This window comes from Staurois parvus, unplaced genomic scaffold, assembly GCF_062004578.1.
Source record: "Staurois parvus isolate SC_StPar_1 unplaced genomic scaffold, SC_StPar_1.0 ptg000827l, whole genome shotgun sequence".
Classification (NCBI taxonomy): Eukaryota; Metazoa; Chordata; class Amphibia; order Anura; family Ranidae; genus Staurois; species Staurois parvus.
In genome coordinates, this window is record NW_028318623.1 from 1,265,001 (window position 1) to 1,279,260 (window position 14,260).

Consider the following 14,260-nt stretch of genomic DNA (forward strand, 5'->3'; position numbering starts at 1 on the left):
GTGCTGTGGTTGGGATTCGAACCGGCGACCCTAGTGCTGCCAGGCGACGTGCTAACCATTTAGCCGCTGTGCTGCCCAATACATTTATACATTTGGTAAAAGATGGATTGCGCCGCGCTCCTATATATTTATATATTCAACTTATACTTCTAAGGTAAATATCGATTTCAATTTCAATGTCAATAATTGTGACTTGTGGCTATAACACTAAACATATATAAAAATATACATATAAGTGACATACATAATAAATAATCCTAAAGTGATAGTGCCTTAATGGGTACCATGGTATAAAACCATATTGCACCTCGATATTGCTGTGATCACTCTATTCACATTGTGCAAAAACATATACAAATTGTGCACGTGCTTATAAAGAAGTAAATAAAATTATATATAAAGTCTTTCAAAGTAAATGTGCAAGTGAATTTTCTGTTCCTTCTTGCCGAGTGCTAAATGGTCTCCCTATGTGCTCACCTCTATATTTGCCTGAATGAATCCAGGCAAATACGCTTTTTATCCTTCCAGGATAGATGAAATGGGATGATGCTCTTGCTCTAGCCGTCCCAGAAGGTGGACATGCATTAAGATGGATCCTCCTGTTATCTCCTTTCTCTCCCTGTGTATCAATGAATACACTGACCAGCTCTCTTGGGATCTCCCAATTCTCCTCCTGGGGTTGTTTCCTCGTTCACTCCTCCTTATGCCAGCTCATGGGGTGTTTGGTCAAAAAGAAAGAAAGCAGACCATAGTGTCTTATCCTTGTACATAAAGGGGATTTATTTCTGCCAATTAGGATATTGCTCAGTGGCATACAGCTCATGTGTGATCCAGATAAGCATAGATGGCAATCAACAGGTAAAAAAACCTCTGCAGCTGCCCCTGCAGTGCTGTCTGCACAATCAAATTCCCCCTGATGAAGTCACGTGACCCTGTGACGCACCGCGTAGGGGAGGGGCTCTGACGTCACGACATTGCACTGGAGAAGCGAGGTGATCCGAGCACAAGCGCAGGCAGACAGCACTGCAGGGGCAGCTGCAGAGGTTTTTTTACCTGTTGATTGCCATCTATGCTTATCTGGATCACACATGAGCTGTATGCCACTGAGCAATATCCTAATTGGCAGAAATAAATCCCCTTTATGTACAAGGATAAGACACTATGGTCTGCTTTCTTTTTGACCAAACACCCCATGAGCTGGCGTAAGGAGGAGTGAACGAGGAAACAACCCCAGGAGGGGAATTGGGAGATCCCAAGAGAGCTGGTCAGTGTATTCATTGATACACAGGGAGAAAAAGGAGATAATAGGAGGATCCATCTTAATGCATGTCCACCTTCTGGGACGGCTAGAGCAAGAGCATCATCCCATTTCATCTATCCTGGAAGGATAAAAAGCGTATTTGCCTGCATTCATTCAGGCAAATATAGAGGTGAGCACATAGGGAGACCATTTAGCACTCGGCAAGAAGGAACAGAAAATTCACTTGCACATTTACTTTGAAAGACTTTATATATAATTTTATTTACTTCTTTAGAAGCACGTGCACAATTTGTATATGTTTTTGCACAATGTGAATAGAGTGATCACAGCAATATCGAGGTGCAATATGGTTTTATACCATGGTACCTATTAAGGCACTATCACTTTAGGATTATTTATTATGTATGTCACTTATATGTATATTTTTATATATGTTTAGTGTTATAGCCACAAGTCACAATTATTGACATTGAAATTGAAATCGATATTTACCTTAGAAGTATAAGTTGAATATATAAATATATAGGAGCGCGGCGCAATCCATCTTTTACCATTTATACACACTAGCAAGTGAGTCAGTGTAAGTGCCAGCGCACCTTATACACTTAATAAAAAGATTTCACTATATGTTACTTATTGAACACCTCGATTCATAATAGCTCACAAGAATTCACTATTTACATTTATACATTTATCCCAGCGTTTAATGCCTGGAAAGCTTCGGCATAGAAAGATTTTTCAGTACGTCTGAACCATCCTAGGACAGCCGCCTTCACTTCGTCATCAGCGCTGAAATGCTGACCACAGAAAGATTTGTCTCTTTTGCAATTTCATGACAGGCTATTCAGGATCAGGTGTTCCACGTGCTGAATGTTCACAGGAATGACTGCTGCAGGCTGGGAACCACCATGAGGAACATCACTGACTGACATACGGCCATCTTGGAAACGTTTACACCGTTTGACTGCGGCTGAGCCTCATCCTCGTACTGTTCTAGAAGTCTTCTGTAGATACCTGCGGGTTTTACGCCTTCATTCACAAGACTCTTTGAAGTTTTTTTACTAAAGCTGGAGAGTGCAAAATCAGTCTCACTTCTGCATAAAAGCCAATCAGCTTTCATTGCCAAAGCTTCATTGGACAAGTTAGGGTTGAAAGCTGATTGGTTTCTATGCAGACGTGAGCCTGATTTTGCACTCTCCAGCTTTAGTAAATAATCAGGCAGCACAGTGGCTAAATGGTTAGCACTTCCGCTTGGCAGTACTCGGGTTGTCGGTTCAAATCCCGACCACGGCATCACCTGCCTGAAGTTTGCATGTTCTCCCTGTGCGGGTTTCCTCCCACACTCCAAAGACATGCTGGTAGGTAAATTGGCTCCTGTTTAAATTGTCCCTAGTATGTGTATGTATGAATGTGAGTTAGGGACCTTAGATTGTACGCTCCTTGAGGGTTAGGGACTGATGTGAATGTACAATATATATGTAAAGTGCTGCGTAAATTGATGGAGCTATACAAGTACCTGAAATAAATAACCATAAACCTTTTCTCAAATATCTCCAATCCCAACACCCTTTCTTATTAACACAAAATATCCCCAAATTATCACAAAATGTTGGGATTGGAGATATTTGAGAAAAGGTTTATGGTTATTTACTTTCAAGGGTGAAAGTGTGACTTTTCTTGTTGGGTATTAGTTGATGAGAGTTTATTGAAGAAATAAATAAATAAGCCCTTGTATCACCACACACTGTTTCACGCACACACTAACACTATTGAATACCACCTTGATTAACCTCCCTAGCGGTCTGATTATGTCAGTATTTCTGTGCTCAAAGCGGTACATTTTTTTGCATGGAAATATGTCGTTTTTTATTGTAGGCTGTAATTTTAAGGAATAACTCACTGAAATCTGTCCGAACAAGAGTCTAGTAAACATCCCGGGTAGGATAAAATTTGAAACACAAAATCATAAATTATAATTTAATAATCATAAAAAATAATAATATAATAATAAATTTAATTCAATAATATAATCAAACCAAAAACACTGAAATTTGAAATAGAGCGCCAAGTTCGCACATCGCTGAGCAAAGTCGTAGAATCGTTTTCAGTGTCTGATGAGGAATTTCCCCCACAAATCATTATCACTCAATTCTGCAAGTGGTTCTGATTTACTATCACTGTTCTCTAGCCGGTCTAAAACCGATTTTGACCTAAAGGGACGCTTTTTGGACGCCATGGACATTTCTCAGTTTCCAGGCAGAAAGAACAGTAAAAATGCAGGCAGGGCGCCGGACAAAGCACTCGGGACAAAATGTATGTGAAATGGTTTGATACAGGAATGTTTTACTATGTGATTTTAGTGTATTTAGTGAATGTCACTTTTAAAATTTTTGAATTTCCCGCTGGTTCCGTCCCCCATACGCCCTGACGCTTGCAGGGAACGGAACCCGGAAGACGGATGCCCGGGGACACTGCAGGGGGCACATCGCGGGAGCGCAGGACAAGGTACCGTATTTTTCGCTCCATAATACGCACCTAGGTTTTAGAGGCAGAAAACAGGAAAAAAAATATTCTGAACCAATGGACTGCAGACACAGTACAGGAGATGACCAGAGACTGCGGACACAGTACAGGAGATGACCAGAGACTGCGGACACAGTACAGGAGATGACCAGAGACTGCGGACACAGTACAGGAGATGACCAGAGACTGCGGACACAGTACAGGAGATGACCAGAGACTGCGGACACAGTACAGGAGATGACCAGAGACTGCGGACACAGTACAGGAGATGACCAGAGACTGCGGACACAGTACAGGAGATGACCAGAGACTGCGGACACAGTACAGGAGATGACCAGAGACTGCGGACACAGTACAGGAGATGACCAGAGACTGCGGACACAGTACAGGAGATGACCAGAGACTGCGGACACAGTACAGGAGATGACCAGAGACTGCGGACACAGTACAGGAGATGACCAGAGACTGCGGACACAGTACAGGAGATGACCAGAGACTGCGGACACAGTACAGGAGATGACCAGAGACTGCGGACACAGTACAGGAGATGACCAGAGACTGCGGACACAGTACAGGAGATGACCAGAGACTGCGGACACAGTACAGGAGATGACCAGAGACTGCGGACACAGTACAGGAGATGACCAGAGACTGCGGACACAGTACAGGAGATGACCAGAGACTGCGGACACAGTACAGGAGATGACCAGAGACTGCGGACACAGTACAGGAGATGACCAGAGACTGCGGACACAGTACAGGAGATGACCGGAGACTGTGGACAGTACAGGAGATGACTGCTGACCTTTGGGGAGGGGGGGGAGCGGGTACCTGAATTTGACAGGTACCCGCTCTTACTTCCGCGGAGTTGTTCTTTAGTTAGTGTCTGCTCTGCAGCGGGACCTTACCTGTTCCTCTATCCAGCGGCGCGCTGTCTTCCCGGATTCTGTAGTGGGGGCGCTCAGCTTGACAGCCGGGTGCCCAGTGCGCATGAGCGAGAAGCGCTGCTCTTTGTGATTGGTCCGGCAGCTTCTGGGATCTGTCATGTGTCCCAAGTGCCGCCTTACCATTCACAGAGAGCACCGCCACTTGCGCATGCGCACTTGGCACCTGGCTGTCAAGCTGAGCGCCCCCACTACAGAATCCGGGAAGACAGCGCGCCGCTGGATAGAGGAACAGGTAAGGTCCCACTGCAGAGCTGAGCGGCCGGCCCGGTATTCTGACACGGCGGCGGTGGAAATACCAGACCGGCCGCTCCATATTCGCTCCATAAGACGCACTGACATTTTCCCCCCTTTTTTGGGGGGAAAAAAGTGCATCTTATGGAGCGAAAAATACAGTAAGTGCTGGAGGGAATCCCGGAGCAACGCTGCAGGGTATTCCCGAGTGTAGCTCAGGGTTACCGCTTTTGGTACTGAAAGTTAACCCCGAGCTACACTCGGAAATACTGCCAAGGGGGTTAGCGGTCTCTGAACTGGCCCGTGACACGTGCACCACCTATCAGTAACAGGACACACCTGCCACTTACTACTGCGTGTAGTACCGCCATGCTAGCATCCCTTTTTCATACCTGGAAACGTAAAAGTCTCAGTTTGACTTGAATGCCCCTCATAAATTACTATATGAATGTGGCTCAAAATCTCATTGGCTACTGGTTACACCACATTCTGTACACATGTATTAATAACGTGCCCCCATATATGTGGAAAAACATGCAGATAAATTACCAAAAAGATGTCTGGGTTCAGCACTTCTGATGTATCAAATTCCGAGGGATTGCTGCTGTAGAGTGTTTGTTCATCTTCCGATTCAGCAACATCCAGCGCCCTATTAGAGTCTGGCGTTACCTCCTTGTCAGAATCCTCCTTAGTTTGTTTCGGTTCTTGGCGGTCGCCTGCCATCACTACAGCCTGGAGTAACAGACCTAACCGAAAAAGAATGGACAAAATCTATTACGAATGTCGATGGTAAATTAACAGAGCAATTTCATGAACAAATTCAAATTTTAAACCAACTTTTCTACCACTTGATAGAAAGTTAGGGATTTCAGCACTGGATTTATATCAGCTTATAGGGTTATACCAACTGGAGAGAACTAAAAACTGAACCCATAGCTGGGGCAAAGAACAAGGTGATGCAGAAGGTCTCAGTCTCTGGGGGAGACGGACAGCACAGGAAACTCTTCTGTATGATCATAGATATGAGTAGGAATCCAATCTCAATTATTAACCCTTTTACTATTATTTCCTGATGGATGCAAAGCAAAAATCACAGGGTTAAAACAAGCTTATAAAAGACCCAGAAGAGTTGATTTACTAAACCTGGAATGTGCAAAATCTGGCGCACGACTTGGGCCTGCCCCCGGGGTCGGGCGGCCCACGACCTGGGCCTACCCCCGGGGTCGGGCGGCCCACGACCTGGGCCTACCCCCGGGGTCGGGCGGCCCACGACCTGGGCCTACCCCCGAGGTCGGGCGGCGCACGACCTGGGCCTACCCCCGAGGTCGGGCGGCGCACGACCTGGGCCTACCCCCGAGGTCGGGCGGCGCACGACCTGGGCCTACCCCCGAGGTCGGGCGGCGCACGACCTGGGCCTACCCCCGAGGTCGGGCGGCGCACGACCTGGGCCTACCCCCGAGGTCGGGCGGCGCACGACCTGGGCCTACCCCCGAGGTCGGGCGGCGCACGACCTGGGCCTACCCCTGAGGTCGGGCGGCGCACGACCTGGGCCTACCCCCGAGGTCGGGCGGCGCACGACTTGGGCCTGACCTGCGTGCATGCTGGCCAAGCGGCTTCTAACTTCAGCTTTTTTCAATTAAACTTTGACAATAAAACCTGGAAGCCGATTGGTTTCTAGGCAGAGCTGCACCAGATTTTGCACTCTCAAGTTTAAATAAGTCTCCCCGATAATGTCTCCATAAAAAGAACCTGTCACCCCATGACCCTCTTTAAAGGGAACTTTTGGGAACATGTTACATGTTCCACCCATTTTAAGGGAACATGTAACATGTTCCCTTCTGCAGCTCTCCCCTTGATCCCCTCCTTCCCTGTACCAGCTGTCACAATTTGAAAAGAGCTCTGCGCACACAGCAGTGTCATTCATTTACAGAGTCCTGTGAATGAATGCCTACAAGTTCTGTCAGCCTTAGCAGCTGATGGTTTGACGTTTACAATGAACTTCGAGGGCGCTGCTGAGCGCTCTTGTGGTCCATTGAGCTTCCTGGATTGAAGTAACTGCTTGACTGTATTGGAGGTACGGAAACACAGCTACATGGAGTCTGCAGGAGCTGGACATTGCAACCGCGTTCTGCTGATCATGAGTGCCATGCTTTACAGGCTTCAAAGAGGAAAAAAAAAATATTAAATGCGCATTATTTTTTTTACCTGTGCATTTATTTATTTTTTTTAAAGATGAACTTATCTTTTAATAGTAGAAAACAGGAAGTTATTCACCAACATCAGATCTTTATTAAACTTTATAAAACCCAGAGCTAACATAGTGCATCTCCACCAAGGACCACATTTCACCCAATATGGGCTTCATCAAACCATTTCTCTACTAAGTTTATGGAGCGTGGTCAGGCTCTCTCTGGTCGGCACCTGGATTTCCACCGGAGGGGGGCTTTTCTGCACACACCCTTGTAATATAAAATTACTCCCCCCACACACATATTTGCCAAACACAGCTAGTTGACTGGATGCAGTCTCATCTTGTATGTTCGGCTGAAAACATGGACATGACATTGTGCAAAATGTCATATCTGGAGCAAGGCTTTGTAGCATGCATCTCTAATCCCCCCCCATCCCCACATGAAAATGAAAAGTCAGAGCAGGGGTGACATCTGGGTAGGACAAGGTGAAAAGGGTACGCTAGGAGCTACTGAAAATATTCACACAGTTAAAAAGGTCACCGTTCACTAGGCATGTTATGAGTGCTTCCAGGTCTTCTAAATATTTCTTCTGCTCCTAGATCTGCACATGAGTGCAGTAGACCAACTACAAATGGGACAGGCAAAGTAAGTCATGGGTTCCAGAGCGAGCACAGGACAGATCGTAATGTGATATGCACTCAGGCTCAGACTGGCCTAGCGGAAGGATCCTCCGATGGGCCTCTGCTTCCTAAAAATACAGAGCCGTAGCCATAGGCTGTAAATGACAGCTCATAAGGCTGTCAATTACAAAGCCTCACATACCTATCTACACTTGTGGCCCACCCACCTCCATGATGTTTCAGAGGCCTGCCTGACATCCTTCATATTTAGGTGACAGCCTTCCCCCTAGTACTAGCGTAGTTTCTATGATGGAGCAGGACTTGGGCCTGATTGGAGGTCGCACGGCGCAGGACTTGGGCCTGATCGGAGGTCGCACGGCGCAGGACTTGGGCCTGATCGGAGGTCGCACGGCGCAGGACTTGGGCCTGATCGGAGGTCGCACGGCGCAGGACTTGGGCCTGATCGGAGGTCGCACGGCGCAGGACTTGGGCCTGATCGGAGGTCGCAGGAACCGGGTCCCATCTGAGGTCTGATGGTGCAGGAACCGGGTCCCATCTGAGGTCTGATGGTGCAGGAACCGGGTCCCATCTGAGGTCTGATGGCGCAGGAACTGGGTCCCGTCTGACGGCGCAGGAACCGGGTTCCATATGAGCTTTGGTAGTGCACGATTTGGATCTGATGTTGGATGTCGCAGGAATTAAGTATAAACCGAGGTGTGATGATGAAGGATTTGGGACAAATCTTGAGATCTGGTGGTGCAGGATTTGGGGGTTACCTGAGGTTTGATGATGGAGGAATTGGTCTGGTCTGAGGGTTCAGGAACTGGGTCCCGTCCAAGGTGTGATGGCGCAGGAACTGGATCTCATCTGAGGTGTGATGGCGCAGGAACTGGGTCTCATCTGAGGTGCGATGGCGCAGGAACTGGGTCTCATCTGAGGTGCGATGGCGCAGGAACTGGGTCTCATCTGAGGTGCGATGGCGCAGGAACTGGGTCTCATCTGAGGTGCGATGGCGCAGGAACTGGGTCTCATCTGAGGTGCGATGGCGCAGGAACTGGGTCTCATCTGAGGTGCGATGGCGCAGGAACTGGGTCTCATCTGAGGTGCGATGGCGCAGGAACTGGGTCTCATCTGAGGTGCGATGGCGCAGGAACTGGGTCTCATCTGAGGTGCGATGGCGCAGGAACTGGGTCTCATCTGAGGTGCGATGGCGCAGGAACTGGGTCTCATCTGAGGTGCGATGGCGCAGGAACTGGGTCTCATCTGAGGTGCGATGGCGCAGGAACTGGGTCTCATCTGAGGTGCGATGGCGCAGGAACTGGGTCTCATCTGAGGTGCGATGGCGCAGGAACTGGGTCTCATCTGAGGTGCGATGGCGCAGGAACTGGGTCTCATCTGAGGTGCGATGGCGCAGGAACTGGGTCTCATCTGAGGTGCGATGGCGCAGGAACTGGGTCTCATCTGAGGTGCGATGGCGCAGGAACTGGGTCTCATCTGAGGTGTGATGGTGGAGGAACTGGGTCTCATCTGAGGTGTGATGGCGCAGGAACTGGGTCTCATCTGAGGTGTGATGGCGCAGGAACTGGGTCTCATCTGAGGTGTGATGGCGCAGGAACTGGGTCTCATCTGAGGTGTGATGGTGGAGGAACTAGGTCTCATCTGAGGTTTCACGGAGCAGGAATTGGGGCTGACCTAAGATGTGATGGAGCAAGGATTGGGTCTGATCTGAGAACGGATTATGCAGTTACTGGGTCTGGTCTGATGGTGCAGGAATTTGGGCTGATCATGTAGGATTTGGGATGATCTTGTGTTTACGTTGCTCTATAATTCATAGATACATCAGTTATGTAAATAGCCACTTGTGTCCACTTCACACGAGCACCGTCCAGTCCGATCACTCGGAGATTTACTCACAAACTGGAGCAGAATAGGATCTTAGTTCAATCCCTTCCTGCATTCTCCTCTCTCTGGACAGATCTATGGGCAGCTGGATGTAAACAGCCCTCAGTCCGCTCACATCATACCCCCTCCAATCCGTCACACTGAGGTCCAGAAGAACAGAACAGGAATTTCTTCCAATTTGTGTTCTGCTGGACCTGCCCATAGACTTACATGGAGTATGCAAAACTGAGAGGCAGACCTGACAGTGTGGAAGGGGCCAGTGACCCCAGAGCTAAAATATATGACCACCATGGCTGCCCTAGGCAGGGGACATCTGATCCTGGGGGGGAGAGATGACAGACAGACACGACACCCCTGACAGACGGACATTGCATTCCTCCTGACCAGCAATAGGAGATGTTGCATTATACATGACACCAGCGTCACCTAGATCTGTAGATGGGTATATATACAGATCTATATATTCAATATACAAGCACAGTATATATACACATAAGTTCGACTTGAACATCGGCAGTTCCTGTGTTCGGTGAACACACGAACGGTAAGGGCGTTCAGCAAGTGGTTCGTCCGCTGTGCCCAATGCATTGCGCCCCGACAGTGCATTGTGCTTAGCCAAAGCAATGCACCTAACCATAGGTCAGATACAATGCTTTGACCAATCACAACACATGCTGATGTCACAAGGGGGCAGGGCCACCCACCCCCTTGTGACATCATCATAGTATTTAAGAACTGTTAGGCCGGCGCAGCTTCCAGACGACGAGAGCGGAGTGGGGTTTTTTTTCTTCTTTTTTCCGGGTCGGGCATTATGATTGACGTTGGATCTACTTCGGGGGACATTTTTTTAAATTTTTAATAAAGGATTTGTCAAAGACTGTCTACTGTCATTTTTTACACTACACTGTTTATTTTTCTGCGAATGAGTAGCCACATACCACATACTCATTCACATGGGTGGACGGGATCTTCTGGGGACCCCCTCGTTAAAGGGGGCTTCTAGATTCCGATAAGCTCCCCTCCTGCAGACCCCCACAACCACTGACAAGGTGCTTTGGGGGGGGAGTGCTCACGCCCCCCCCCCCCCCTTCCTTTTTTTTAATTTTGTTGTGGGGATTCCCCTCAGAATCTATACCAGACTCAAAGGGCTTGGTGTAGATGGAGGGGGCACACCGTTTTTTTAAAAATGTTTCATTGCCGCCAATTCTTTTTACATTCAGTTGTCAACAGGAAAACCCGCTGACAGCTGAGACATTCAAGAATGTTTTCACTACTAAAATACTGCGTGACTTAATAATATAATTCATGCGGTATTTTGGTAGCTGTGCACATACTCAGATGCAGTGAATTTTCCCCTCTGTTCAAAGTTTGTGGTTGGACTTTCGTTAGGTTGGAATGATCGACTGTGAACCGAACAGGGGGGGTGTGCAGCCCATCACTAATACACATCTATATATATTACAATCTATATACACATATACATACACACAAATACATACATAGTGAAGGAAATAAGTATTTGATCCCCTGCTGATTTTGAATGTTTGCCCTCTCACAAAGAAATGATCGGTCTAAAAGTCAAAGAGACTGCTTCTAAAGACACCTGGTAGCTAGAAATCCTGCTGAATGATAGGGGATCAAATACTTATTTCCCTCATGAACATGCAGATCAGTCATCATTTGTTAGACGCATTTCTGCTGAATTTCTTGTTGCTATTCTGTCTCTCAGTGTTACAATACACCGAACATTCGATTTTTGGACCGATCATTTCTTTGTGAGTGGGCAAACATTCAAAATCAGCAGGGGAGCAAATACGCATTTCCTTCACTGTACATACACACACAGTATACACAGAGATCTATATACACACACACAGTATATACAGAGATCTATATACACACACAGTATACACAGAGATCTATATACACACACAGTATACACAGAGATCTATATACACACACACAGTATATACAGAGATCTATATACACACACAGTATATACAGATCTATACACACACACACAGTATATACACAGATCTATATACACACACACAGTATACACAGAGATCTATATACACACACACAGTATATACAGAGATCTATATACACACACACAGTATATACAGAGATCTATATACACACACACACACAGTATATACAGAGATCTATATACACACACACACACAGTATATACAGAGATCTATATACACACACACACACAATATATACACACAGATCTATATACACACACACAGTATATACACAGATCTATACACACACACAGTATATACAGAGATCTATATACACACACACAGTATATACACACAGATCTATACACACACACAGTATACACACAGATCTATACACACACACAGTATACACACAGATCTATACACACACACAGTATACACACAGATCTATATACACACACACAGTATACACAGAGATCTATACACACACACAGTATATACAGAGATCTATACATACACACACAGTATACACAGAGATCTATATACACACACACAGTATATACAGAGATCTATACACACACACACAGTATACACAGAGATCTATACACACACACACAGTATACACAGAGATCTATATACACACACACAGTATATACAGAGATCTATACACACACACACAGTATACACACAGATCTATATACACACACAGTATACACAGAGATCTATATACACACACAGTATACACAGAGATCTATATACACACACAGTATACACAGAGATCTATATACACACACAGTATACACAGAGATCTATATACACACACAGTATACACAGAGATCTATATACACACACACAGTATACACACAGATCTATATACACACACAGTATACACAGAGATCTATATACACACACAGTATATACAGAGATCTATATACACACACAGTATATACAGAGATCTATATACACACACAGTATATACAGAGATCTATATACACACACAGTATATACAGAGATCTATATACACACACACAGTATATACAGAGATCTATATACACACACACAGTATATACAGAGATCTATATACACACACACAGTATATACAGAGATCTATATACACACACAGTATATACAGAGATCTATACACACACACAGTATATACACAGATCTATATACACACACACAGTATATACAGAGATCTATATACACACACACAGTATATACAGAGATCTATATACACACACACAGTATATACAGAGATCTATATACACACACACAGTATATACAGAGATCTATATACACACACAGTACACACAGAGATCTATATACACACACAGTATATACAGATCTATATACACACACACAGTATATACACAGAGATCTATATACACACACACAGTATATATTGCACACACACAGTATATACAGAGATCTATATACACACACAGTATATACAGAGATCTATATACACACACACAGTATATATTGCACACACACAGTATATATTGCACACACACAGTATACACAGATCTATATACACACACACAGTATATATTGCACACACACAGTATATATTGCACACACACAGTATATATTGCACACAGAGCCCCCAGGTGCCCGGATGTTGCTGTCATACAATGGACCCCAATCAGCCGTGACATCTGTATTCTGTGACACCGGCCCCCTCCCCCCCGCACCCCATATAACGGAGATGCGCCATACACACACACGCAGCCGGCTCCCCGGCCTTCCTCTTTCCCTCACCTCTCTCTCCTTCGCTTCTACCCCCCTCGGGGCTGTGTCAGTCCGGCCTGCTCTGGACTTCCCCCCTTCCCCGTCCGCTCTACAACAATAGCCGCCGTCCCGTCCCTACAGCGGCCGCCATCTTACCCCGCTGCTCCAGCGGCTCCTAGCAGTCACAAAGCATGCTGGGCCTTGTAGTTCCGAGCCGCGCACCACCGCTGCGTAGTCCGGGAAGCCTCGGCCGCGGGGCGTACTACAGCTCCCACAGTGCACCACGGCGGTGCGTACGCTGCCGGCACACGCACGGGAGTAGGGGTTGACGGGAAGTGTAGTTTGGGATGGAGGAAGGCCGGGATTGGGTTGCTGCTGGGCGGGGGGCGGGACGTACTGCTGCTCCCACAATGCACCGCGGCGGGGCGGATATGAGTCATGGCTGATAAGTGATGGCTCAGTCAGGGTGATAGTGGGCAGGGGGCTGTGCTGGGAGGAAATGACAAGCCCTATGGCTGCCCTCAGCCTGGCCAGAGACCATACAGACACACTGTACAATAGTCTGTACATTGACTGAGTCATCTGATATCAGGACACCCTACACAGTCCAGGCCTATGCAGATTGATGGAGATTATACAATCAGATTGCATTGTGTATGGCTAGAAAATCTGTGTGCAGGTCTTGATAGAAACATTTAGTTTCAAATTCATCTATTTAAGTGGAAATTCCCTCTCTCAATCTACATGGACTATTTGTATTCCTTATGCTGCTATCATTAGTACATAGGGAAGTATATCAGATTTGTTTTAACCTTTTTTTTTTTTACATTTCTTAAGTTACTTCCTGGTTTCTGGCCTAGGCAAATGATGGCCTACATCCCAG

General features: G+C 46.4%; 1 protein-coding gene across 2 annotated transcripts in view; it reads right to left on the minus strand.

Annotated features, from left to right (window-relative positions):
- Positions 1 to 13,673, minus strand: part of SCAF1 (SR-related CTD associated factor 1) — a 67,075-nt gene extending 53,402 nt beyond the window's left edge. Inside the window, exons 1-2 of one of the 2 annotated variants that reach the window (XM_089655169.1) lie at positions 13,534 to 13,673; positions 5,512 to 5,708 (exon numbers count right to left, since the gene is read on the minus strand). In XM_089655169.1, coding sequence (XP_089511295.1) covers positions 5,512 to 5,685 — 174 coding nt within the window. In that variant the 5' untranslated portion in view covers positions 5,686 to 5,708; positions 13,534 to 13,673. Of the gene's footprint in view, positions 1 to 5,511; positions 5,709 to 13,407 lie in introns of both variants that reach the window. The other variant, XM_089655168.1, reaches the window with a different exon arrangement.
- Positions 13,674 to 14,260: the final 587 nt, after the last annotated feature.